Below are 25,167 nucleotides of genomic sequence, written 5' to 3' on the forward strand. Positions count from 1 at the left end.
AATGATTCCTTCTTCTCTAGTATATATGAGCTTCAATATACAGCAAGCAGCAGCCTAATGTCCTTCTCGATACTAAGGTAAAATACATTGCTAGTTTATAACCTGCTCTGCTGGACTTTTACCTGTACTAGCATTGTTGGTGGTTTTGCTTCTTCTCCCAAATTTTGCAAATCACTCTGGTATTTTGAAAGACAGAGTTACAGAGCAAGAAGGAAAGCTGCAGAGAAAGCTTCCATTCTGATTCACTCCCCAGGTGGCCGTAGCAGCCTGGGCCAGGCCACATCCTGGAACTGCGTGTGGTTCTCCCATGTGGAGAGGGAGGGGCCCAAGCGCTCAGGCCATCTTCTGTTGCTTTTCCAGGGGTATTAGCAGGAAGCTGGACTGGAAGTGGCACAGCCAGGACCTGAACTGGCTTCCACACCACATGCCATTTGTGTTTTAACTCAGTATACTACGATACCAGCCCCAAGAAAATAGTTCAACTTCAAACTAAAAGTATAGCCATTTGCCTTCCCCTTGCTTTTTTTTTTTTTAAGAATTTTTCAACCACACAAAAGTTGAAACAATTAAGGAATTACATGATCAACATCTGCACATCCTTCCCACACCCCTGTGGAAAAAAATGAAAATAAAAAATAATCACCTGTAGCTCTAACTCCTGGAAGGAAATCTCCTTAATTTATTTCTTATAATTTTTACCCTTTCCACCTTAATAGTTTTAAAACTTTGAAAGGCAAATACACACACACACACACACACACACACACACACACACCCCAATGACAGGATCCAAGAGCTCAACCCAGATCTCCCATGGGGGTGGCAAGGATCCAACTATGTAAGCCTTCACCTGCTGCTTCTCACGGAGCACATTATCAGAAAGTTGGATCTGGGAGCAAAGCTTGAATCCAGGTACTCTGACATGGGATGCAGGTGCTCCGACCAGCACCACACGTTAGGCCGACACCTGCTCTCATCCCCATTTCTGTAGAGGCACACATTTTTTTTAAAGATTTATTTTTATTATTTATTTATTGGAAAGGCAGATATACAGAGAGGAGAGACAGAGAAGAAGATCTTCCGTCCAACGATTCACTCCCCAAGTGAGCGCATCGGCCAATACTATGCCGATCCGAAGCCAGGAGCCTCTTCCGGGTCTCCCACGCAGGTGCAGGGTCCCAAAGCTTTGGGCCATCCTCAACTGCTCTCCAGGGCCACAGGCAGGGAGCTGGAAGGGAAGCAGGGCTGCTGGGATAGAACCGGCGCCCATATGGGATCCCAGGCGTGCAAGGCGAGGACCTTAGCCACTGCGCCACGGCGCTGGGCCCAAGGCACACATTTCTAACCATTCTTTTTTATTATTATTTATTGAATAAACACTAGTATTTCTACTGAAAAAATCTTCCCACATATCATTCAATGTTATACTTTATTCTATGTGTGAAAACAATTCTCATATTGATAACTACTGAAAAGCTTTTTTTTCCCAAGTGTTTGATACTAAAAGTATCGATGTGATTAAACTCACATGTATTTTTGGTGTGCTACATTTTTTAGGTCTTTTATATTAGGTGCAGGTACATTTACTTAGTTTGACATACTGAAAATAGAAACAAGTTTCTCCATTGGATATGATCCCCCTAAAGATAAATTAAATAATTCACCAACACATATTTCTCTTCTTTGCTTATGCCAAAGGCTTCCTAAGGAAAAGCTATTATACCAAATAGACATAGCTTACCAAGCTAACTATGAACACAGAAGGAGGCACCGAGGAAGACAATATTCTAAACACCAAGATTTCAAACTGAGAAATCACTTTGTTATTTGTTCACCAAGAAAAATAATTTAATGAACAGAAATGCTAAATTAACCACATGAATGTTAAACCATTTTCATTTCCTTAAATACAATCCTTTCTACAGAACTAAAGGTTCAGATTCTTCAGAATGAAACAAAAAGCTCTACTTAAAATGTAGGATTAGCTGCTGCTCCAAATCTGAAAGTTCTGGAATGAGCATTAATGTTCTCAGTGGACCGTCCTATTAGAACACTTTACGTGCCTGTCCATTCTGATTTCCCAGCCGGCCACTGGGATATGCACATTTCCCATTTCTAGTTCTCCATGACTTGCTACTTTGTCTTCCGACATAAGATACTTCTCACTCTTTTATAGAGAGTACATACAAACCTCAGTGAAAAGGACTATTGCCCCTATTAGAGGCTCACCCAACTGCATTTTTGTGCTGAAGATACCCTTAATGATGCTCTCAAAGCTAGCACACGCATGGTGAGCAAGTCAGGAAGACACCTGTTGTAGTTGTCTTTATGGCACGTGACATTCCCTTGCAAACAGCTTTGTTTGAATGGTATTTGTGTTAGGTCAGTTAGTGTTATCTTACAAAACATGATGCCAAAGAAATCCGACAGTATTTACATTATGGATGTTCTTTTCAGACTTAACCATCATCTGAAAAAATATTTTTTAAGGAAAAAAAAAAAACCCAGCCTGCTCCTCTGTGAGCACCTGTTCGAGCACTGGCTGCTCTACTTTTAATCTAACTCCCTGCTTGTATTCCCGGGAAAGCAGCAGAAGACAACCCCGGTAATTGGGTCCCCACCATCCACTGCAGACCGGAATGGAGTTCCAGGACCCCGGCTGTGACTTGGCCGTTGCCCTCATTTGTGGAGTAAATCAACAGGAAGAAGTGCATGCTTGCTCACTCTCTCTCTAATTTTCTCCTTTTCAAATAAATAAGCCTTTAAAAAAACAAACTAAATAAATAAAGCAAACATTGAACATTTTGCCAGAGTATATGCTAATACATATTACACTGGTTAAACAGAAAAAATGGAAATACAGTAGCCAAAGAGATGAACCACAGAGATTGTTAGAAAACTAAGTAAAGCAATGTAGGCCAAGGAAGATATTATTGGTGATGACCATAAATTGACACAGTGGAAGCTAACAGAAGGAAGTCAATGATCAACTTACACTATGGAAGAAGCTGAGCAGACCTTCCGTGAAGACTGCAGTAAAGAATGACTTACAGATTTCTTGTTGAGAATCTGGCAGCCTTTAACTTGGCAAGATATGATGGCAACTACTGGTGCGGGAAAAAGGCACAGGGTATTTCCTTTGTAACTCAATAAAATGATGTTCCAGAGATTTATTGCAAGCTGGGCGGTCACCGTGAAAATCAGTAGGTCTTAACAAGAACAATCCACACTCAGTCGCTTTTCTCTAGGCCCAGCCAGTGTCATCGAAAACAAAAACCAGGAGAGGAGAATGTCAACTGCCTTTTCGGAGGACAGAACACAGAACAGGCCAGACAATTCTGCTGGCCGAACTTTGCAGCATGTTCCAGGATCTGCAGATGTGCCAATGTGGACTTTGTCAACCAACAGACTTTGGAAAAGATTTTCTCAACCCTGGGACAACAAAGCCAAAGACACTCAGAACTAGCAACACTACTCAGCTAACATCACCCTTGGAACACTCTTCCCCACATGGGGGTCTCTAAGGTGTCATCGAAAGACCCTCTCCCATCCCTGAGTGGTCCTGCCCTCTCCTCCCCTGTGGACACAGGAGAAAAGATAACTAAAACATTTATTCCACTCGCCTTCCTCCATACTTGACCCTCCCACCCCAACTGCAGGACCACATGGGCAGGCAGCCCTCTCAACTATGTAAAAAATATTAAAAAGAAAATTTAAAAAAATTAAAGACTCAAAGATTTGCTAGATAAATAAATGATTCAAAACTTCAAAGGTAAGTGCAATACACATTACAGTCACTAGAGGTCGCCTCATTTATATTTTTTCTTCTGGAATAAGATCAGTTAAGGTTCAGCATACTTCAGAAACAAGTATCTTCATCTTTTACGCTTAAGTTAACTTAATATACATAAAATTGCACTCATTACAAAATAATAACATTCACATATTACATATCTTATTATTGCCAAGCACATGTATAAAAACATGTATAATAACATTGTAAGCAATGGTTCTCTTAAAAGATATTAAAATTTCATTCAGGTTTAATAAAAGAAAATCTTGCCATGGTTTGTTTGCAAACCTCCAAATTAAATGCAAAACTATCAAAATGTTAAAGATATACCCATATACCAATAAAAGTGATCTTATAACCATGGTGCATTTACGTCACACACACAGAATTACTTTCGCTATTACTAAAACTTTAAACTTGTATTCAGAATATTACCTGTGCTGATGTTAAGATTACTACAGCCAAATCCGCACTGTGGCAGAGCGTGTAAAGCCAGCACCTGCACTGCCGACATCCCACCTGGGCAGGAGTCCTGGCACATACAACCCAGCTCCTGCTAATAGCATGCGAAAAGCAGCAGAGTAAACCCCAAAGGCTTGGGCACACGCCACCCCAGGAAAGGCCCAGAAAAGACGCCAGCTTCCTGGCTTCAGCCCGGCCTGGTCATTATGGCTGTCTGGGGAGTGAACTGTAAGAACGAAGATCTTTCTCTCTCTCTCTTGCTGTGACTTTCAAATACATAAAATCCTTAAAAAACATTTTTATAAAAGCCAAAAGTAATATCTTAAACACCATGTTTGATGTGCTTGGGAGAAGAACACCTGTTATGTTTTCACTTCTAATGTACAAACTTCAATGGCTGTCCTTGTTGCTAAGATGAAACGTTAGAGCTAATGTCCTAGATTCATGCAAATCTTGCCAGGTAGAAAGGAAACTTCCTCAACACAATCAATAATAAATACAGATCGGCAATAAATATTCTAGCATCTGCTGCTTCTTCTCCATCTTTAATTAATAACTAAACCTCAGTACTGTGGAGGGTAGGGAAGACTGGTCAGCTGATTTGTTATGGGCCTACAAGCTCACAGAGACAAGTCCCCAGGGGAGGAATGAGGAGGAAGCCGCAGCTTTGATGGGAGGTCAGCCTCTAAGAACTTGAGCAGCCAACCTTATATAAGTGTGAGAAAACATTTTTAATGTATTCTCCATGCAGGTGGTATAATTCAGACACATCCTCCTTCAGCCTGATGACTTAATAGTTTTTCCAGTCTTTAGCTACTGCAACAATTGACATTCATTTTTTAAGAACCTACCAAATGGTCTTAAGAACTGACCATCGGCACTGGCAGGTTAAACTACCACTTGTGAGGCTGGCATCCCATTTGGGCATTGGTTCAAGCATTTGGCTACTCTGCTCCAGTGAGTGCCCTGGCAATGGCCCAGGTACTTGGGCCCCTGTACCACCTGAGACTCCCAAATGGAGTTCTGGGCCAGGCTTGGCGTTTGCCCAACCCTGGGCGGAAGATCTGTTTCTCTCACTCTAACTCTGCTTTTCAGATAAACCTTATAAGAAAAAAAAAATTGCCACAGGAACTAGTACATAGCACATGTCGGGCACAGTGAGAAGAACCTTCCCAACCGTGAGCTCTTCCCTATCCTGTAGCAGGCGTGCCAGGGAGGCTGAGAGCCACCCATAGTCTCAAGGCCTCACACAATACATACTTGATGGGGTTGGGATGCACTTCTTCCTGAAAAAGCAGTCCTTCCTAGGAGCCCCAACAACAGATTTCTGAACTGTCTTCCATAACCATGCATCATCATGCTGTCACTCACCCTCCATTCAGGAAATTGGCTCCATTTTTAATCTCGCCAGCAAACTCAACCAAAATAAGGACTGGCAACTTTCTTTGCTAAGAAATACATAATAGGATATAGTATTGGCCATTTTGATACTACTTCCCTATTTTTTTTTTGGAGCTTTTCTTCAATAATAGCACAGAAAAATTTTTGTCATTAGATCCTCAGATGCTAATGTCACATACAAAATACTTTACATTTTTGGTACAAAGGCCATTTTAAAGAATTTCTAGCAAAAACAAAACTCCCAAGGCCTCGTTCAAATGAAATTTTAGTTTACTGAGCCAGTGCAAGCTGAAATTAAAGCCTCCACTTACCTGTTGACATACTTCTACAAGTAAATCAACAAGCTGACCTAGGGTTATATAAGAATGCTCTATTTTTCCACAGGGCTAAATGAGATAATTTAGTGACTCAATTAATACAGAGCCTCCTTGAGACTCATGATTACGATTGCCTATTTTTGTGTGTGATTATTAGTAGCTGCACCGTAAGAAACGGTGAAAGTGCAAAGGTGGCAATGCGTGTGTGACGAAAACAGAAGCAATCAGAAAGACTTGAGCATTGTTCATTGTCAAACATTCCTAGTACGCTTCAGATTGTAACCAAGGCATGACATAAAAGATAAACAGTGGGCCTGGCACTGTGATGGTGCATTAACCCACCCACAGTGTTCCACCTGCTTCACTTCCCAGCCAGCTCCCTACTAACGGCCTGGGAAAAGCAGCAGAGATGACCCAAGTCCTGGGGCTCCAACCACCCACATGGGGGGGCAGATGGAGCTCTAGGCTCCTGGCTTGGGCCATGACCCTTGAAGCCACACAGGGGAGTAAACCAGTGCACGGAAGATCTCATTCGCGCTGTCTCTCCCTCTTTCCTGGTAACTCTGATTTTCAAATAAGCGAGTCTTTTGGAAAGAAGGATAAACATATGAATCTTCCAACTTTACGTGCTACTACTGGTCGATAGTGAGAACCAAAACTCCGTAAAGCATCTTTTAAAATAGTTGTCTTGCAAAACAAAACTTTGATCCTAGTTTAGATGGCCCAACGACAAAGTCTGCAGGGTTTGAAAAAACAGAATGGTCTTAGGGATGCAACAAGGATGGCAGTGCCTTCGGGGAGGTGACTTAACCAGCTCATGGAACTTGTAAGGACTTCAGTCTTCCCTGTCTACAGGTGAACTGATGGCTTTGAAGTGCTGACGGAGCGCCGGGAGCTGTCCAGGTCGGGGAGCTCACAGCCTCGCTGCTCCATTCCCAGCTTGTTCCCCGCACCTCGCACCCAACCCTACACAGCACCACGGCCGATCCCAGAGGGCTCTCCCCAGGTCGCCAGCCTCCCTTCCGGGCGCGCGGGCACGTGAGCCCAGGGCGGGGCAAGCGCCCGTCCGCGGCCGAGAAGGTCCAGGCGGCGGACTCCAGGGAGCGGCGCGGCCCGGACTCGTGGCCACCCTCCCAGCGGCCGCATCAGTCCCTGGCCTTTACCTGCCCGGATCTCGCGAACGAGGCCTCCTCGGCGCGCGGGCAGCACTCCCCAACGGCCAGGGTCCTCCTCCTCCCGAGAGGGGACCTCCAGTCCACCACCGCATGGGTACCTGCACCTCGAAACGCCCCCGACACCGGTCAGGCCCCAGCTGCTATCGCGAGAGCCCCCGGGCCAGCCCCCTCCCGTTCCTGCTCCCAGCAAGTCCAGCCAATCACAGAGGAGCTGGGGGCGGGGTTTCCCTTTTGAGCGGAGAGCGGGTCCTTCAATCTTTACCGGGGCGCTGGGAACAGGTGCAGGGGCGTGGCGGGAAGGCGGGGCTAGGTCAGGGCCGGCGCGAGATCTCGCGATACTGGAGACCAGGAAGACGCCTGCAGAGCTCGGCTGCTGGTGCAGCAGCGGCTGTGGAGCTTCTGTGCTGCAGCATCCGTGCTTCGTGCCCTCGAGCCTGAGCCTGCTGTCTAAGTGTGGAGGCGGGAGTGGCCAGGCCGGGGCTGTGGAGGTGCGCCGTGTCCACTGAGTCCAGGAGTGGATTCAGGCTGCGGCCTGTCAGCGCCAGTCAGGGAGGCGCCCACCATCCTGACAGGATAAAATGGCGGCGATGGCGCCGGGAGGTGGTGGCAGTGGTGGTGGCGGTGTGAATCCCTTCCTCAGCGATTCAGACGAGGACGACGAGGAGGTGGCGGCCAGCGAGGAGCGGCGGGCAGGGCTTCGGCTAGGTGCCGGAGGTGGCCTGGATCCCGGCTCTGCGGGCTCGCTGTCGCCTCAGGATCCCGTGGCCTTGGGGAGCAGTGTACGGCCGGGGCTCCCTGGGGAGGCGGCGGCGGCGGCAGCCCTGGGGGGCTCCGGGGAGACCCCGGCGCGGCTGTCCATTGACGCGATCGCGGCTCAGCTGCTGCGCGATCAGTACTTGCTGACGGCCCTGGAGCTGCACACGGAGCTGTTGGAGAGCGGCCGCGAGCTGCCCCGGCTGCGCGACTACTTCTCCAACCCAGGCAACTTCGAGAGGCAGAGTGGGACCCCGCCGGGTCTGGGGGCGCCGGGGATCCCTGGAGCAGCCGGTGTCGGAGGCGCGGGAGGCCGGGAACCCAGCACCGCGTCGGGCGGGGGACAGCTCAGTAAGTGGACGCAGCCTGTCACTGACAGGATTGGAAGGAGTTCCGGTGGGAACAGGGGTACTAGCGGGCGGGTGCCGAGTCTAGGGTGTGTGTGGGGGTCGGGTGGGGAGGCTGTCTGGGGGCGGTGGCGAGAGGCGCGCTCCGCAGTGATTGCTGTGTCTGCCTCGGCGCTTGGCCGGTGCTGGGCTGCCTTATCGCTGTCCTTATCTATACACATCTTGATAGTTTCCAGGCTGCTGGCTGTCTCCAGAAGTCTCTCTCGAAAACTGGCTCTGGCTGCAAGCCTTTTTGTTATTCTCCAGCCTCTGAATCACAGTACCAGGAAATTGCCTCCCTGAAATTGCCCGCAGTAATTCTCTCTGATTCAAAGTCAGGACAGAGACAGAACAGGCGACCTGGCTGCTCTGGCTTGCCCGCCCTCTCTCTGCAAAGTCAAATGCACGTAAGACCCTTTGTCTCTGAGACGGATTTCTCCTCCAGAACTGGGAGGTTTTCGCTGCACAGCGTTTGATCTGTTCAAATAAAATCGATGTGATTCAGTTGCAATGCCTTCATTTCCTTTCACCATGACGGGAAATGCCAGGAGCCAGCCAGACAGGTTCTGCCTGCAGCGCTGTCCCCATCTGGGAAGGGCTTTGGGCATCCACTGTGTGCCCTGACATACGGACTTCTAACAGTATGAAGTAATTGCCCCATCCACATGTTTGTATGTGTTCCTTAGTATTCAAAAGCCTTGTCGTACCAACTTGAGGATCTCCAATGTCTCCTTTTGGCATGCAGCTTGGTGTGAGTCTTCCTGGGGGTATGAGATGCCTCAATGTGCTGGAAGAGACCAGTTGGGTTTGGTAACCATTAATTTTGAAGCAGCCGTTTAGTTCATTTTTTCCTCTCTGCCTTTGAATGAGACCAGTAAAATTGTCAAACGTGTCATGGAAGTGCAAAGGGTGCGACATAAAACCCTTGCACATCCCCCTCTGGGGAGGAAGGATTTTTCCTCAGGAGGTCTAATTCATTATTCAGGCTGTAGGGTAATCTTCCTTTTCAGGAAAAGCTTTTTTCTCATTGCTGACCTGAAAGGACTGTATTGGGTGCCAAAGAACAGTATAGCAAAGTTGTTAGGTAGGTTTAAAGAGAGAGAGAGGGAATCTGAGTTATCTCATGATTTTCCCTGACAAGCCCTTGGGGCTTCCTCCAGACCTTCTGGGATGTTCCCTTTGCAAAGGCACAGGCTTGGGAGGTTGCTGGGTTGGTCCACGGTGTCTTCAAAGCCTCCATTGGTGCCTTCAGCTCTTCCGTGTTTGGTGTGTGGACAATGTTTCTCCAGTTCGTTCTAAAGTAATAGTTCCTCACACTGTGCGGCCCATTCCGTGACCGAGCCTACCTGAGTGCCACTCAGCTTCTGTGTCTGCCGTGTTCAGACAATGAAAGGAGTTCCCTCCCCATAACTGCATGCATTTACAGGATCACTTAACTTTTTCAGCTTGCCTTGTAATGGCTCGGTATCACTCTTTAGAATGAAAATTTCCCCTTAATTTTTTGTATTGACAGTAATAAGTGAAACTGGCTAAGTATTTTAAAAATAGTAGGATTTTGCAGCAAAAATTTACTTTTTAATGTTCTTGCATTATACATTTTTAGTGTTTCTTGAAATAGTCTAAGTTTAGAAATAAAAAAAATCACAATTAAGTACTCATGTGCTTTTCTAAAATCTTGCTTGAGACCTGCTTTAGGTATTGGAAATATAAAGATATAGACAGAGGATAGTTACATTATATTTTAAAGATTTTTTTTAAAGTTTTTTAAAGATTTATTTTTATTGCAAAGTCAGATATACAGAGAGGAGGAGAGACAGAGAGGAAGATCTTCCGTCCAATGATTCACTGCCCGGGCGGCCGCAACAGATGGAGCTGAACTGATTCAAAGCCAGAAATCCAGAGCCTTCACGCACGGGTGCAGGGTCCCAAGGCTTTGGGCCATCCTCCACTGCCTTCCCAGGCCACAGGCAAGGAGCTGGATGGGAAGTGGGCTGCCAGGATTGGAAATGGTGCCCATATGGGATCCCAACGTGTGCAAGGCAAGAACTTTAGTTGCTAGGCTACTGTACCAGGCTCTTCTTAAAATTTTTCTGTAAAGCAAAGTTACAGAGAGATAAAGATTAAGAGAGATCTTTCTGCTGGTTTCACTCCCCAGATTATCACAATTGCCAGGTCAAAGCCGGGAATCAGGAGCTTCTTCCAGATATGCCAAGTGCGTGCTGGGGCCCAAACACTGCTTTCCCTTCTGCATCAGAAGGAACCCCGCTTGGAAGTGGAATAGCTGAGGCATGAACTGTGAACCAAGCCCATACAATTACACCACTGTCCACAGCCCTCCCCAGATGTGCTCAGTAGCTAGGGCAGGCCAGGCCGAGGCTGAATCCCATCAATCAATCAGGATCTCTCCTGTGTGTGGAGGAACGGGCCTAAGTAAACCATCACTTACTGCCTCCCAAGGTGTGCATGGGTAGAAAGCTGGAATTGCAAGTGAAGCCAGAATTCAAACCCAGGCTCTTTGATAACGGAGGTTGATGTCCAGGTGGTATCTTCATTTCTGTGCCAAATGCCCTACCCTTCTACATAGGTTTAAAAGCACAAGAATTAGGGCCTGCTGCTTGGCCTGCTGGCTAAAATCCTTGTCTTGCATGTGCCAGGATCCTATGTGGCTGCTGGTTCATGTCACTGCTGCTCCACTTCCTAGACAGCTCCCTGCTTGTGGCCTGGGAAAGCAGCAAAGAATGGCCCAAAGCCCTGGGCCCCTGCACCCATGTGGGAGACCTGGAAGAGGCTCATGGTTCCTGGCTTTAGATAGGTTCAGCTCCAACATCGTGGCCACTTGGAGAGTGAATGGGTGGATGGAAGAGCTTTGTCTCTGAGTATCTGTCTTACCAATTAAAACAGATAATAAATCTTTGACATGTGTTTATGTTATAATATATATATGTATAATATATATATACACACACATTTTTTACCATCAATTGTGAGGTGAAATTTGTATAGTCCTATTAAGTGTATAATTTGATAGTTTTAACAATTACTACCACAGAATTTTTTTTTATTCCTTTGGTTTCTTTATTCTTTACCCTTTATAGCCCCATTCCCACTACTAGACCACCAATGGGCAGGATTCCTCAGCCTGGGCTCGGGCATGTAGACATGTGGGACTGAGGATTCTTTGCTGAGTCTACTGTGCTGAGAGGGTTATGGGGTTGTTGGTGGCCTAGGAATTGTCATCTTTGTTCCAGGTACTTGCCTCCACAGAGGTAAGAATTCCGAGCGAAGGCATACATGCCATGCACAGATGAGGGCAGGATTTATTTAAAAGAAAGAATGACCATATATTCACATGAATGTGAGCAACCCACCCAGAAGACATAGAGTTGCCTATATTTGGATTGAAGAACAGGTTCTAAAAGGATCTTCAAGCAGGGTCAAGAGTGAAAAGGGTCCTCCCATGTTATCAGTATCATGTGTGTCATATGTAAAACCCTTTGGGATTTTCACAGCTCCTCTTAACTTCTGTGTGGCCATGATGGTGTCGTCTTCCTCCTGGTCCTGACTAAGGCATAGGTACATCCCAGGAAGGTGAATGTAGTGAAGCTATAGGTGAGGGGATACATTTACAGTGCAATAGTGGCAGTAATTAGGTGCCATTCACCTAAGTCTACCTAAGCCATGTACCCAGTGCCCCGACATCAGAGTATTTAACAGCATCGCTGGCCTCTACCCCCAACATGGCCATCAGTAGCAGTTGCCTCTGTCCGCTTCCATCAGCATCCACCCCAGGAGAGCCCGAGCTCCCCAGGTGAGAACTCCACTATAGATAACTCCTTCCTGTTGTGAGGCTTCATATACATGGAATCATGGGCCATGTTTTCTGTGTGTGTTTGACAAGTGCAGGAGCGTTCCCGCTTGTGAAATGCATCCATTCATTTGCATGCATTCCTTAATATCCAAAGTCAGAGAGGCCTGCCTGCTGTGGATGCCAAAATACTCATTTTCTAAATCCCTTAATAAAATGACAAATATTTGCCAGAACCAAAGCACACCCTCCTGTACAGTGTTAATCATCTTTGGGTAACTTAAAACACCCAACACAGTGTAAATGCTGGGCAAACAGTTTTTCTTCTGTATTACTGAAAGATTTATGTCAAGAAAAAGCCTTGACAGACTTGTTCAGTAGAGACAAAACAAAAATTTCCCTAAATATTTTGGATCCACACATATGGAATCCACAGGTGTAGAAGACTGTAATTCAAGTGTTTTGGGTTTTATCTCTCCACATTTTAGCAAATGTTCTGAGGAAATCACAGCATTTGGCAAATTTTTGTAGCATTGTTGCAGTGATCCTACTAGTTGTACTTGATGCGGTAATTAGATCTTTTCTAGTTAATATCACCTGTTGGAATGCATGTAACATTTGCCCCTCTATATTTACCAGTAGAAGCAGAATAAGGTCCATGCAGTAATTATGTTGTTTTCCAATTAGATTGCAAGATAAAAATCAATGACACTGATTAGCTAGAGTCCTGCTGCTTGCACCTGTAGGGCTAGCTCTCTAGCCTACCCTGGACTCTAGTGTTTAGAATGAACCTGGTTCTTTCCAGTAAAGGTAGCGGACAGGTGGGGGCGGGTATTGACTAGGGCCTTTTAGTGATGAATTTCTTTTATTTGTATTTCCTGTCACTACAGATTTTTGTAAGGCAGCTACTCAGCTACGTATAACTGAACATAATCATTTCACTTGTGAGCTTGGAGCCTTCTTGAAGAATCTTCCTCCTTTAGATCTCTCATGGTCTTACCTGTCTTTTTCTCAGTTCTGCAAGGATGCACGTCTCATCATGGTCAACAGGACAAAGCTAAGCCAGCCATGACTGCTTTCCTCCAACGTGCCATCCTCCGTGTGTTAGGCTGAGATTGGGTTTCAGGCTGCTTCTGTATTCTGGAAGAGCAAAAGCTGCAGACAAGGTTTATTAGGTTCGCTGTGTTCAGCAGAACCCAGTTCTCCACTTTGGCCTGGGACACACACATGCACAAATTGATCTGTTGTATAGCTGTAATTTTTCTACCTCTGCCTTCCCAATCATTTTCAGAATTATTTTAATGTCTGTGGAAATTTAGTTTCCATAGAATTTGAATTTCAAGATGTTTTCCTGGAATTACTTCAGTTATTTGAATATAGTTGGTATTCAGTAGTTTTATATTGACATATTAGACTGTATTCAGGTAAGGATGACAGGGTTCTTAAAGTTTAGTGCTTATCCTAGAACTTCTATTCTTGGTGGAGAGGCAAGACTAACAAAGGAATTGTGGAATAGTCTTCTGTAATGAAGATAATGCTTAAAGAAAATATCCTGAAAAGGAAAAATTTTTTTATGGTTTACATAAAATACTGCTTGTTTCAAAAAAATCAAATTTAAATTTAACCCTCATGGGTGTGTGCAATTTTAGATAAATGGTAACTTTATTGCTTGGCTGCATTTAGTCTCCTTAAAGGAAGAAGGAAGTGAAGGGAAAGGAGAGATTGTATTTTCTTTCATCTTTTCCTTGTTTAAGACACTTGGAAGCATGCACCCCTCTCTGCTATCTGGCGCAGCACACAGTGAGGTTACCCCATTTGGCTCCTCGCAGACACGCACTGTGACATGTGGGGCTCCTGCGGGACTTTAAAAGGAAGCAAGATAAGGGTGCAAAGCTGGGAAACAGAACATATTTCTATCACACGTTAAAACTGAATTTCCTAGTTTTCAAAAAAAAGTGGTGAGCCCCAACATGTACATTTGTTAAAACGACTAAATGGCATTTTTAGGCCAAAAATCAAATTCCGATTATTTGTTTTTATACAACTTTTAAATGTGTCACCTCTGTCCCTCACTGTAGTTTTATGATTAGCTGAAAAAGAACATTTACTTTAATCTAAAAATGAAAGCTACAAATATCTGAATTACAATTGGAAAATATCTTAAATATCAGCAACCCAGTAGTTTTTAATGACTATCAATATAATGTTTGCTGGTTAAAGGTGGTTTTAAAGTGATTTACACTGAGACCTACTGGTTGATGCTTGAGGAAGCAGCATCCTGCTGTTGTCGTGCCTCTGTGACTGGGGTGGGGAGCTGCTTTGGCTGAAGTACCTCCAGTTTGTTTCTCAATGGCAAGTAGCTGCCATTTCACTGAAGCAAGAGACACTGACAATTCTCCAGCTTCCCATATACACATGGTTTCTATAAATCAAGGCAGTTACTCAGATTAGTCTTCACAAGTAGAGGGTAAATCGATGCCTTGTCCTTAAGAGTAGATTCCTCGGGCCCGGCGCGGTGGCGCAAGTGGTTAAAGGTCCTCGCCTAGCACGCCCGGGATCCCATATGGGCGCCGGTTCTAATCCCGGCAGCCCCGCTTCCCTTCCAGCTCCCTGCCTGTGGCCTGGGAAAGCAGTCGAGGACGGCCCAAAGCTTTGGGGCCCTGCACCCGCGTGGGAGACCCGGAAGAGGCTCCTGGCTTCGGATCGGCATAGTATCGGCCCGTTGCGCTCACTTGGGGAGTGAATCATCGGACGGAAGATCTTCCTCTCTGTCTCTCCTCTCTGTATATCCGCCTTTCCAATGAAAAAAATAATAAAAATAAATCTTTAAAAAAAAAAAAAAAAGAGTAGATTCCTCAGATTTCTGAAAAACAAATATCCAATATAATTTAATGTAGAAGTGGTATTTAAGATTTAGCACAGGGGCCCAGCACAGTAGCCTAGTGGCTAAAGTCCTCGCCTTGCATACGCCAGGATCCTAAATGGGTACTGGTTCTATGGGCCCGGCTTTTCATCCAGCTCCCTGCTTGTGGCCTGGGAAAGCGTTGGACAGTGGAGGACAGCCCAAAGCCTTGGAACCCTGCATCCATGTGGGAGACCTGGAGGAAGCTCCTGGCTTAAGAGTGGCTCAATTCCAGCTGTTGTAGCCACTTGGGGAGTGAACCAGTGGATGGAAGATCTTCCTCTCTGTGTATCTGCCTTTCCAATAAAAATTAATACATCTTAAAAAAAAAAAAGATTTAGCACAAAATAGATCTCTGCTACCACGGGATCAGATTGAATGCCCCAAGGCTGATCTGTTTATATTGCAGATCACAGCGAATGTTAGTTATCTCAAACGAAGTAGAGAAATAAAATCAGGCATCTGGAAAGATGTGTAACTGATAAGACCACAATAGGTCGGTACCAGTGTATGCCAAGTCTACTTTTGAACTTTATCTAGCGTCTGCAAACTTGGCTGAGCTGCAGTGCTGTCTGCCACTCGTAGGCGCTGTCATCCGGTAGAAATCACTTGGCCTCCTTGAGTCTTATTCTATTCAGTGAGCAAGTATTCATCTCTGCCCTGCTAGTCGGCGAGCCTTGATGACAATTATATGACAATGTGTGCGAAAGGATTTTCAAAATTAATTTTATAGTTATTCAAATGGGGTGCACTGAAGGAAGGCTGGAGTAGATTTACTGATGATGTAAGATTGAGAAAGATTAGTAGCACCTCCTAATTCTTAGGGTTAAACTGTAGTAGTAGATACATGTCATAATTAACGTAAAAGAAGTTCCCCTGTATTTTTGTACAGTGCTTAAATGACAACTACTAACCGAAATAGCTTAAAAATAGGCACTAGGAATCTCTGTGCTTGAACTTCACATGGGAAGCCTAACAGCATTTCTACGTGGTTAGCCACCAGACGAAAGTCCAGAGAAGTCTAATGGTTTTAAGGGAAAATAAACACTAAAGGAAAAGTCGCTTAATCCCTCAGAAGGTCAGTTTCCCAATCTGTCATACTGCCTACCTGGGAGGGCTGCCCTGAGGGTCAGGTACTGTATCTACTGACTCACTAGCAATAAGTTTATGTAAACATAGATTAACTTACTCAAAGACACTTTTTGTTTTTAAGATTTTTGTTCAAAAGTCATATTTACAGAGAGAAGAATTAAGATCTTCCACTGTTGGTTCACTCCCTAAGTGGCTGCAATGGCCAGAGCTGAGCTGATCTGAAGCTAGGAGCCAGGAGCTTCTTCTGGGTCTCCCATGCAGACACACATTGTTTTGAGTTTGCAATAGCTCAATAAAATCTACTTCCATCATTGATGCATTGTATCTCATGTCTGTAAAGGCATTTACTTATGTTTTCAAAATTAGTTGCATTCTTATAAATTATGTTTTTAAAATTAATTTCATCCTGTTGAATTCTTAAACCTTTGTTATTCGATTATCTGACTTAGAAAAGGAAATTTGCTTTTATTTGGAACATTACTGATATTGCTAAGTAATCAATGTTACCATTGGCTCAGAAGTAGACAAAGTGAGCTAAAGAACAGAAAAGACCATGGACGAAGCTCAGTGAGTCATTGGTGTGGGATACAGAGGGCCAGTCTTGTGGTCAGTAGGTGGTTATTCTTTTAAAGAAGAATTACTTTGTCTTCTACCATAAGAATATCCAGCATCCATACCACCAAATGAATTAAAACTAAATGTGGGAAATGGTCTTGAGAATCTTTAGTAACATGTTATCACTGTTTCATGATTAGTTTAATATTTGTATTTTGTGCTGGTGAATATGTCATGATGGTAGAAGTTCTTATTTCTGTCTCGTTGGTAATTAAATAAGTTATCTTCATCATAAAGATGCTTGGGTCCATAACTTTAAGTTTGCTGTCTCCCTGGATACTGCCTAACATATTTTTTTACTACATGAAATATTTTCTACTGAGGGTAGTTTTGATCAAAATATGTGTAAAAGGGAAGTTGGAAGATAACATTTGTACTCATGCAATGTGGATGAGATACACCCTTGAAGATAATTTGGTAATACCTATCACATGTTAGAAATGTGCATTCTTTTATTTCCCATTCCATTTTTAGGCTTTGTTACAGACATTTGCTTGAAAAGAAATAAGCCCAGGCCACAAGCAAGGAGCTGGAAGGGAAGTGGAACAGCCTGAATATGAACAGGGAGATCCATGCCAGGCGAGGACTTCAGGCACTGGGCTACAGAATCTATAAATTTACCTATAAATTTATATGTTTTGGTTATTTCCTTACCAAAGTAAACCTTTTTCTCTACAGTCCATTTTTTCAACTCCACTTGAATAAGACTGAGTCAAACTACTCTCGGGCCATTCCCAGCGCACGGCCTGCTTATCTGGAACCCAAGAGTTCAGGCTCAGTTCGTACTCGGTGCCTGCCGTTCCGTAGTTGGCCTTCCTGGGTGGTGTCCCCTTGCCGGATAGAGCACGTGGTGATGATGTTCTTGCATGAGGTCATGATAAATGGTAAAAGTTATCTGTGTAAAGGATCTGACACAAAACAAGTGGTCAGAAGCATGTTAAAATAATCATTATCATAGTAAATGTTAACATATGGTCAAGTCATCTGATATTGTAGAAAGTTAATATCGATGAACAATTTGCCAGTTAAGTATAAGTATTTACGTCTTCAAGTTTAAACCTTTGACTTTGACGTTTAACTTTGTTGTCTTACTCTCATGAGAAAGCAGAAAAGAGTGTGAACTGCAGGCAGGAGAATTTGTGTACCCTTTAATAAAATGGTCTGCTTGTGTTCTTGACTCAGTTCCAATAAGTATAAGCAATTAAGGCAAAGAGCAAATCTTACTTTGCTTTTTACACACTTCACTGTGGGCTAGTTCATTGGAAAAAAATTTGGTTTCAATTTTCTTATCTATAAAAACAAAGGGATGGACTGTGTAAACTTCCTTCTAACGCTCAAATATTTTCAACATAAGAACCAATGAAAATGAGCACGCCTTTTGAGGAGAATTGAAGATCAACAAAACGAGGGTTTTTTAATTGTCAAAGTAAAAGATTGGGTTGGTTGGTTTACTTTTTTTTCTTTATTATTGCTGTTAGGATGTCCAGGTTCTTTTCTATTCAGAGATTAGCCTCTGTGCTGATCTAAAGTGTTTCCTAAGTGTTTCCAGTCTTTTGTATCACCAAGATTACAAGTAAATAGAGCCATTTCAAAAATTCAAAAGTGGCCTTGAGCTGTAGGAAATAGAGTACCTATGCTTTCACTCTGACATTCATACGTTCCTTACTTAAAAGGTGTTCATTATTGTTAAATTCCATGTTATCTTTCAGCTGAAGTAAAAAAAAAAAAACAACAACAAAAAACTTGATTGTATCCCTTCTAGCTTTCGTATTGTAAAGTAGCCTTGTACAGAAGCTTTTACAAAAGCTAGGAGCTTCTTCCTGGTCATCCTCATGGGTGCAGGGTCCCAAGGCTTTGGGCCATCTCGACTGCTTTCCCAGGCCACAGGCAGGGAGCTGGCTGGGAAGTGGAGCAGCAGTGACATAAACTGGCACCCATATGGGATCCCAGTGGTTACAAGGCAAGGATTTAGCCACTAAGCTATAGCAATGGGCTCTAAAATTTATCTTGAAAGTAGTTTTCAATGACCATGTTAATACCTAGTTGAGAATTATGTTTGATTTGACCAAAGACCCCACTTATTTGATGGATGAATTTTTAAAAACTTTCACAGAAATAGTATTTTGGAAGAATCGTGACCAAATAGATTCTAATCTAGACATGTATGTTTTAAATAGCTAAGGGGGAGGCAAGCAGCTTAGCGGTAAGGTGCCGCATTACTGGGTTTGAGAAGTGGCCGTGCTGCACGGTCCTGCTCTCTGTGAAGGCACGCTGTGAGAGGCATGAGAGCAGGCTCTGATTCCCGCAGGGCAGACGTGGGCTCCTGGTCACGCTTTAGAGTAAACCCTGTCATGGCACAATTGATCTTCCCCCTGCCATTTGATGTGTGTGTGCCTCTCAAATAAAAATATTAGCAGGAAAAGACCTAATACATAATTATAAAGAATACTTAGTATGATACTTAATATATTAAAGTAAGAAATAAATGACATATATCACAGAAGCAGAATGTATTGGATATATGTATATTTTTTTAACATTTATTTATTTTTATTGGAAAGGCAGATATACATAGAGGAGGAGAGACAGAGAAGATCTTCCATCCAATGGTTCACTCCCCAAGTGAGCGCAACAGCTGGAGCTGAGCTAGTCCGAAGCCAGGAGCCAGAGCTCTTCCGGGTCTCCCAGCGCAGTAGCCTAGTGGCTAAAGTCCTCACCTTGCCCACGCCAAGATTCCATATGATCACCAGTTCTGATCCCAGTGGCCTGCTTCTCATCCATCTCCCTTCTTGTGGCCTTGGAAAGCAGTGGAGAATGGCCCAAAGCCTTGGGACCCTGCACCCGTGTGGGAAACCTGGGAGACGGGCTCTAGGGTCCTGTCTTCAGATCAGCTCAGTTCTGGCCATTGTGGCCGTTTGGGGAATGAACCGGTGGATGGAAGATCTCCTTCTCTATGTTTACCTGACTTTCCAATAAAAATAAAATAAATTTATAAAAAATGAAATAAACCCTGTGAATGTGAGGTTCGGTTTCTGGATTCTGAGTTCCGTCGTACACATTCATACGCCAGCTTCATGCTTTCTTTGACTAATGCAGCTCTGTGTTAACTCTGAAATCGGGAAGTATTGTCTTTGCCCTTACTCTTTTTTAAGGTTATTTTGGCTATCTTTAGTCCTTTTGGTTTCCATGTCCGTTTCAGAATCAAGTTCTAAATTTTTGCAAAAACAAAAAAATAGTTCAGCTAGAATTTTTGATAGATTTCTCTGAAACTAAAGATCTGTTATAGATATTCTAATCCTGGATCCTTGATCCTTGTTCCATTTATTTAGATCATTAATTGCTTTCAACAAGGTTTTGTAATTTTCACTATGTAACTTTTAAACTTCTTAGTTAAATTTGTTCTTAAATATCTTTTTATATTATTTGAAAATGAAACCAGTTCATTTTCCTTTTGGAATGACCCTTGGTAGCATATGAAAATCTGAGGTTGTTGTCTGCTGATCATTTTATTCCACTCTGAAACACTCACTTGTTGTACCTAATTGCTTTTTGTGAAGATATTTTAGTTTACTCTATGTGAAATTAAAAAAAGAATTATGTGAATAGAAATATACTTTTTCTGTTATAGGCTTTTTGGTTTCACATATTTTTTCAATAAGAAGTCACAGTCATTCGAATCATTACTCTTTTAATATGTCTTTGGGAACTTGATTGTGTTGTGCCTGAGTTTCTGTTCATTGTATTTATTCTCTTGATCACCTGCCCTACCTTTCACCTGACCTGTTGCTGACTTCAATTTTGCATTTTAGGCCTTTTAATATTGTCCCATGAAGACTCTGTTAATTTTTTTAAACCCTTTTTCTTGTTGTTGTTTTAAAATAGTTTAAGCATTTCTGCTTTATTTTTTGGTTTTATTGGAATTCATCCTTTGTATTAACTGGAAATATCGTTAGGTATTTTAATTCTCACATCTTACTTTGACAAGTAAAATGATTTCTCTAATTCTTTCTTTCAGACCGGGCTGGGAGCATCAGTACTCTTGATTCTTTAGACTTTGCAAGATACTCAGATGATGGCAACAGGGAGACAGATGAGAGGGTGGCAGGTGAGTAGGGCTGAGGGGACAGCTGCGTTTTACTTTCCAGAAATGGTGAAATGACTGCAGGAATTCTCTCCTTTAGTTTTGAGTATGCTAATACAACATGTCATTATGTACACAATTATATTGTTTAATTTATTGTTACTAACTACTGATTTATTACAGGCTTTGGCTACTCCAAACTTCCTTTTCCAGTTTTGCTGTGAATTGCAGGTTCTGCTTGTGTACACCTACAGTTTGCTGAGTTGTGCTTACTGACAGATATGAACATGCAACCAGTAGTAATAAAAGCTTAAATTAGTCATTGTGCAATGCAAACAGTTGAACCTGACCTCATTCATTAATCCTTCAAGTCAGGGCTGATATCCAGGTTTGTGTGTCAGCACAGCTCTGTTGGCTGTTGAAACTGACTGAAGTTGTTTTGACCTGGTGAGTACCTTGTGTTGCCTGGGTGTGCTGCAGCCGTTGTCATGGTCATTCTTGAGAGCATTACAGATTACAGTTTTCACAGACTCTTAGACGTGGGAAAGGCAGGCACCATCAGTTGAAATGGTGGGTACTAGAACAAGAGGGGTGCCATGTGAAACATGTGCAATTGTGAGGGAGCTATAGTGTCAAGGAAACCTCTATGGGTTTCTCTTGTCCAACTGTATTCTTCCATTTCCTGGAGCCAGTTTGTTAAAGCTTAGCGAGAGATTACTGCTGTGGTCTTTATGAATAAAAATGAGTGCTAGTTTTTAATTAGCATTTGCCCCATTCATACTACTCTAAATATGTATTCTGTGGTGAAACCCATCATCTTCCCCCTCTTTAGGAAACTGTGACATTCAGAGAAATTATGTAAGACATCAGTAGCATAACTAGCATTCTATCCAGATAACCTAGCATGTAAGCCTACAATTGATTGTACCATATGCTACCTCTTGGCATGAAGGATTAAGTTTGATATAATTAACAATGACATTCCAATATGGCTTTCATTTTTTGCTTGACAACAGAGATTGAATATTTAACATTTTCAGTATTGTGAGTAGGGAGAAATCTGTAATTGTTTTTAGTTCAACAAAAGCTGAGAGGATTCAGCAATGCAAAAAAAAAGCAGTATCAATAGAGATGTTATTGGAGGAGTTTCATTTGACTTGTATCAAATCATGATTTACTCATGAACATCATTTATTGACAACTGCATCAAATCAGCAAATTACATACCTAGTAATTACAATTAGCTAATTAAACTAAAATTATTTGAGTAATTTTAGGACTTAGTTACCCCATCAATTATATAACTTGTGACAATGGTACCTGTAATTAGATATGTTGTATTTTAAATATATAGTGTTTTCATTTGTTTAGGAACTAAATAAATAAATACAAATATAAATATAATATAAAATATGTAAAATATAAGTGTATTTTATATAGTCTTATTGTACAAACTATTACATTTTGAAAATAACACTTTGGTGCCAGTGCTGTGGCACAGTGAATTAGCTGCCATCTACAGCACTAGAATTTCATATGGGCACCGATTTGGGTCCTGGCTGCCCTTCTTCATTCTGGCTCCTTGCTCGTGCTCCTAGGAAATCAACACAAGATGGCCCAAGAGTCCCTACACTCACATGGGAGATCTGCCTGCATTCTGGCCCAGTCTGACCAGTTGAGCCGTTTGAGGAATGAACCAGCAGATTCTCTTCTTATCTTGCTCTGTAACTGACTTTCAAATAAATCAATAAAATCTTCAAACAAGCAAACAAGAAAACCTATCCCGATATTAGCCACATAATTATGTTATTTTCTTTAATTTCCTTTTCCAGACTTGGGTTAAATGTAAAAGTTTCACCATTATTCTTATTATTTAGATATTTACTACTCCCAATTAGGGAACAGCATTGATGTGAGAACAGATTATCAACATCTTAAATTACTGATCATTAATTATTTGGAACAGTCTGTCATTATGTATGACAGTAAAAACAGAAAAGAAGAAATTAGTAGGTTTTAATGACCCGATTTCACTGTTACGATCACTGACATTTTTATACCTAACTGTTTTATTAGGACTGGGTGAAAATGTTTCTGTTCTCTACCTGATTCACACAGGTAGACACTGGATGAGGACCACTTCCTTGCACGGGGAAGTGCGTCAGTTACCGGAGAACAGCTTGCAGTCTCCTGGTGTTCCTGTGTCGTGGTGGTATTAAATCAAATGTATACAAATGTAGATGAAACATCAGAAAAAGGTTTCAGTTATTCACAATTCCAACTCCAAACAGATTTTGACTGCTTTTGCTAACCATTGGTGAGAAATTAAAAGGTTAACAGAAGACTAACAATCCAGAAATTACACTTTTCATGTTGCGTCATTGGCTCACAAATGAACCTCACGTATGGATCACATAAGAGCAAACATGTGTTTTTGCGTTTGCCTGTGCCAGTCTTGGACAAAAGAAGCCTGGGGGTAACAGAGGTCATGAGCGCATTCTCCCAAGGGACATATAGGAGTTTCTGTAACTTTTAATCAGCTGCTGTTTATAACACAGAACCTGTATTTGTCTTCAGCATTATTCTTACTATTGTGCTGCAGGAAAAAAAAATCGAGTTATTATCTCAAGTCTTTTCAGCTCATCCTTCAAAAAGGAAGGAATATGTAAACAAAGAGTTCTTGACCATTTGCAGTGTGTTGGAATCTATGCTAGGTGCTTGGTATAAAATGCTTAATATTGTAATACTAAAAAATAAATAATAACGCCTTATTTTTTTTAATTAGAAAGCTGAGGCTTACCCAGATTGAAAAATTTACCCAGTATTGTCAACACTAGAATCCACAGCACTTCTTTTTAACTGAGGCTGTGGCTCCGGTTCATTTATACATCTGTGTAGGTGGCAAATCTCTTTTGTCTTATACATCCTATTTGAACATCAGCCATTTTCTTTTCCAAGAAGGAAGAATTTAAGTTTTGTATTTTAGGCATTTTCTAATTCTTCATTTATTCTCCTCTTATGAAGTACACATTTTCATATAATTATTTGGTGCTGTTCAGTGATCTTTAACTGAATTTTTTTTTCTCCTTAAAGGCCCTAAGTTATTTGTACTCTGAATGTTGATATGATCATCATTGAATTTATTTTAGGAATTTTAACAATATATTATGTACTAAGTACTGATTTAGACATTGGTTTAGTAATATGAAGTACATAGCATTTCTGCCATTCAAGAGTGTTCTAAAGCATATCTATCATGTGTACAGATACATGCTCAGTGCTTGGGGGATAGTGACAAGGCCCTTGTTCATTCTGGAAACACCTGATTCCATATTCTCATTCCTGATCACAAGCTCCATAACTTACCACCAGAGATCTTCATTTTATTCCCTTATCTCCATTACTGCATTCTTTCTCTACATTTTAACTCTTTGTTGGGATACAAACAACTACAGAAATTATGCTTTCCTAGTTATAGGGAAAGACACTTTGAATGCTGGTGTAATCAGTTAGCATTTCAGATTTATCATATGACATGAAATACTGGAATGTCCATTCACTGAGCAACATTTGTTGAATGCTTCCTCTGTATTTTAGATACTATGCCGTTCTAGGAACAACAGTCCACAATAAAAACAGTAGGGAGACTTTGTAAACCTTACATAATCGAGCAGGCATTCTACAATGGCATTCCAGCCTCTGCCTGTGGGATGATCTGCCTGGATCCACTAGGTCAAAGTAGCATCAGGTCTTAAAGCAGCCCCAAACGGGATGCCAGTGTTGGTTGCCTGCAGCAGCTTCATTTGTTAGGCCACAATGTCAGCTCTGGAATTTTTTTCTTTAAAGATTGTGAAAGTAGGATCTTTTTCCCCTCTCTATGAAAATAAAGGACATTTCATTTTAAAAATCTACTGCACCCGATGCAGTAGTCTAGTGCCTTGCACGTGCCGGCATCCCATATGGGTGCTGGGTCTAATCTCGGTGGCTCTGCTTCCCATCAAGCACCCTGCTTGTGGACTGGGAGAGCAGTCAAGGATGGCCCAAAACCTTGAGACCCTGCATCCATGTAGGAGACCTGAAGAGACTCTTGGCTCTTGGCTTCGCATTAGTGCAACTCCGGCTGTTTTGGCGGCTTGGGGAGTGAACCATTGGAGGGAAGATGTTCCTCTCTGTCTCTCCTCCTCTGTATATCTGACTTTGCAATAAAAAGAAATAAGCCTTAAAAATGTATTCCTTTGTAAGAAAAAGAGAAACAGATTTTCCTTTTGCTGGTTCCCTCTCCAAGTACCAGAGCAGTTAGAGTTGGTCCAGGCCAAGGCAGGAGCCAGGAACTCTATCCAGCTCTCTCACATGGATGGATGGGGTCTGAGGACTTGGACTATCTT

At 42.6% G+C, this 25,167-nt stretch overlaps 2 protein-coding genes across 10 annotated transcripts in view; one reads left to right on the plus strand and one right to left on the minus strand.

Annotated features, from left to right (window-relative positions):
• PIGN (phosphatidylinositol glycan anchor biosynthesis class N) overlaps positions 1-7,254 on the minus strand; it is a 93,861-nt gene extending 86,607 nt beyond the window's left edge. Inside the window, exon 1 of the mRNA XM_040985074.1 lies at positions 7,137-7,254. The gene's annotated coding sequence lies outside the window, so the exon portion shown is untranslated. The remainder of the gene's footprint in view (positions 1-7,136) is intronic.
• A 219-nt stretch (positions 7,255-7,473) lies between these two features.
• RELCH (RAB11 binding and LisH domain, coiled-coil and HEAT repeat containing) overlaps positions 7,474-25,167 on the plus strand; it is a 101,288-nt gene continuing 83,594 nt past the window's right edge. For 5 of the 9 annotated variants that reach the window (XM_040985075.1, XM_040985077.1, XM_040985082.1 and 2 more), the window contains exons 1-2: positions 7,474-8,252; positions 20,717-20,806. In XM_040985075.1, the coding sequence (XP_040841009.1) occupies positions 7,727-8,252; positions 20,717-20,806 (616 nt within the window). In that variant the 5' untranslated portion in view covers positions 7,474-7,726. The remainder of the gene's footprint in view (positions 8,253-20,716; positions 20,807-25,167) is intronic. The other 4 variants (XM_040985078.1, XM_040985081.1, XM_040985083.1 and 1 more) reach the window with 1 other exon arrangement.

This window comes from Ochotona curzoniae, unplaced genomic scaffold, assembly GCF_017591425.1.
Source record: "Ochotona curzoniae isolate NIBS_2020 unplaced genomic scaffold, NIBS_Ocur_1.0 contig_43, whole genome shotgun sequence".
Lineage (NCBI taxonomy): Eukaryota > Metazoa > Chordata > Mammalia > Lagomorpha > Ochotonidae > Ochotona > Ochotona curzoniae.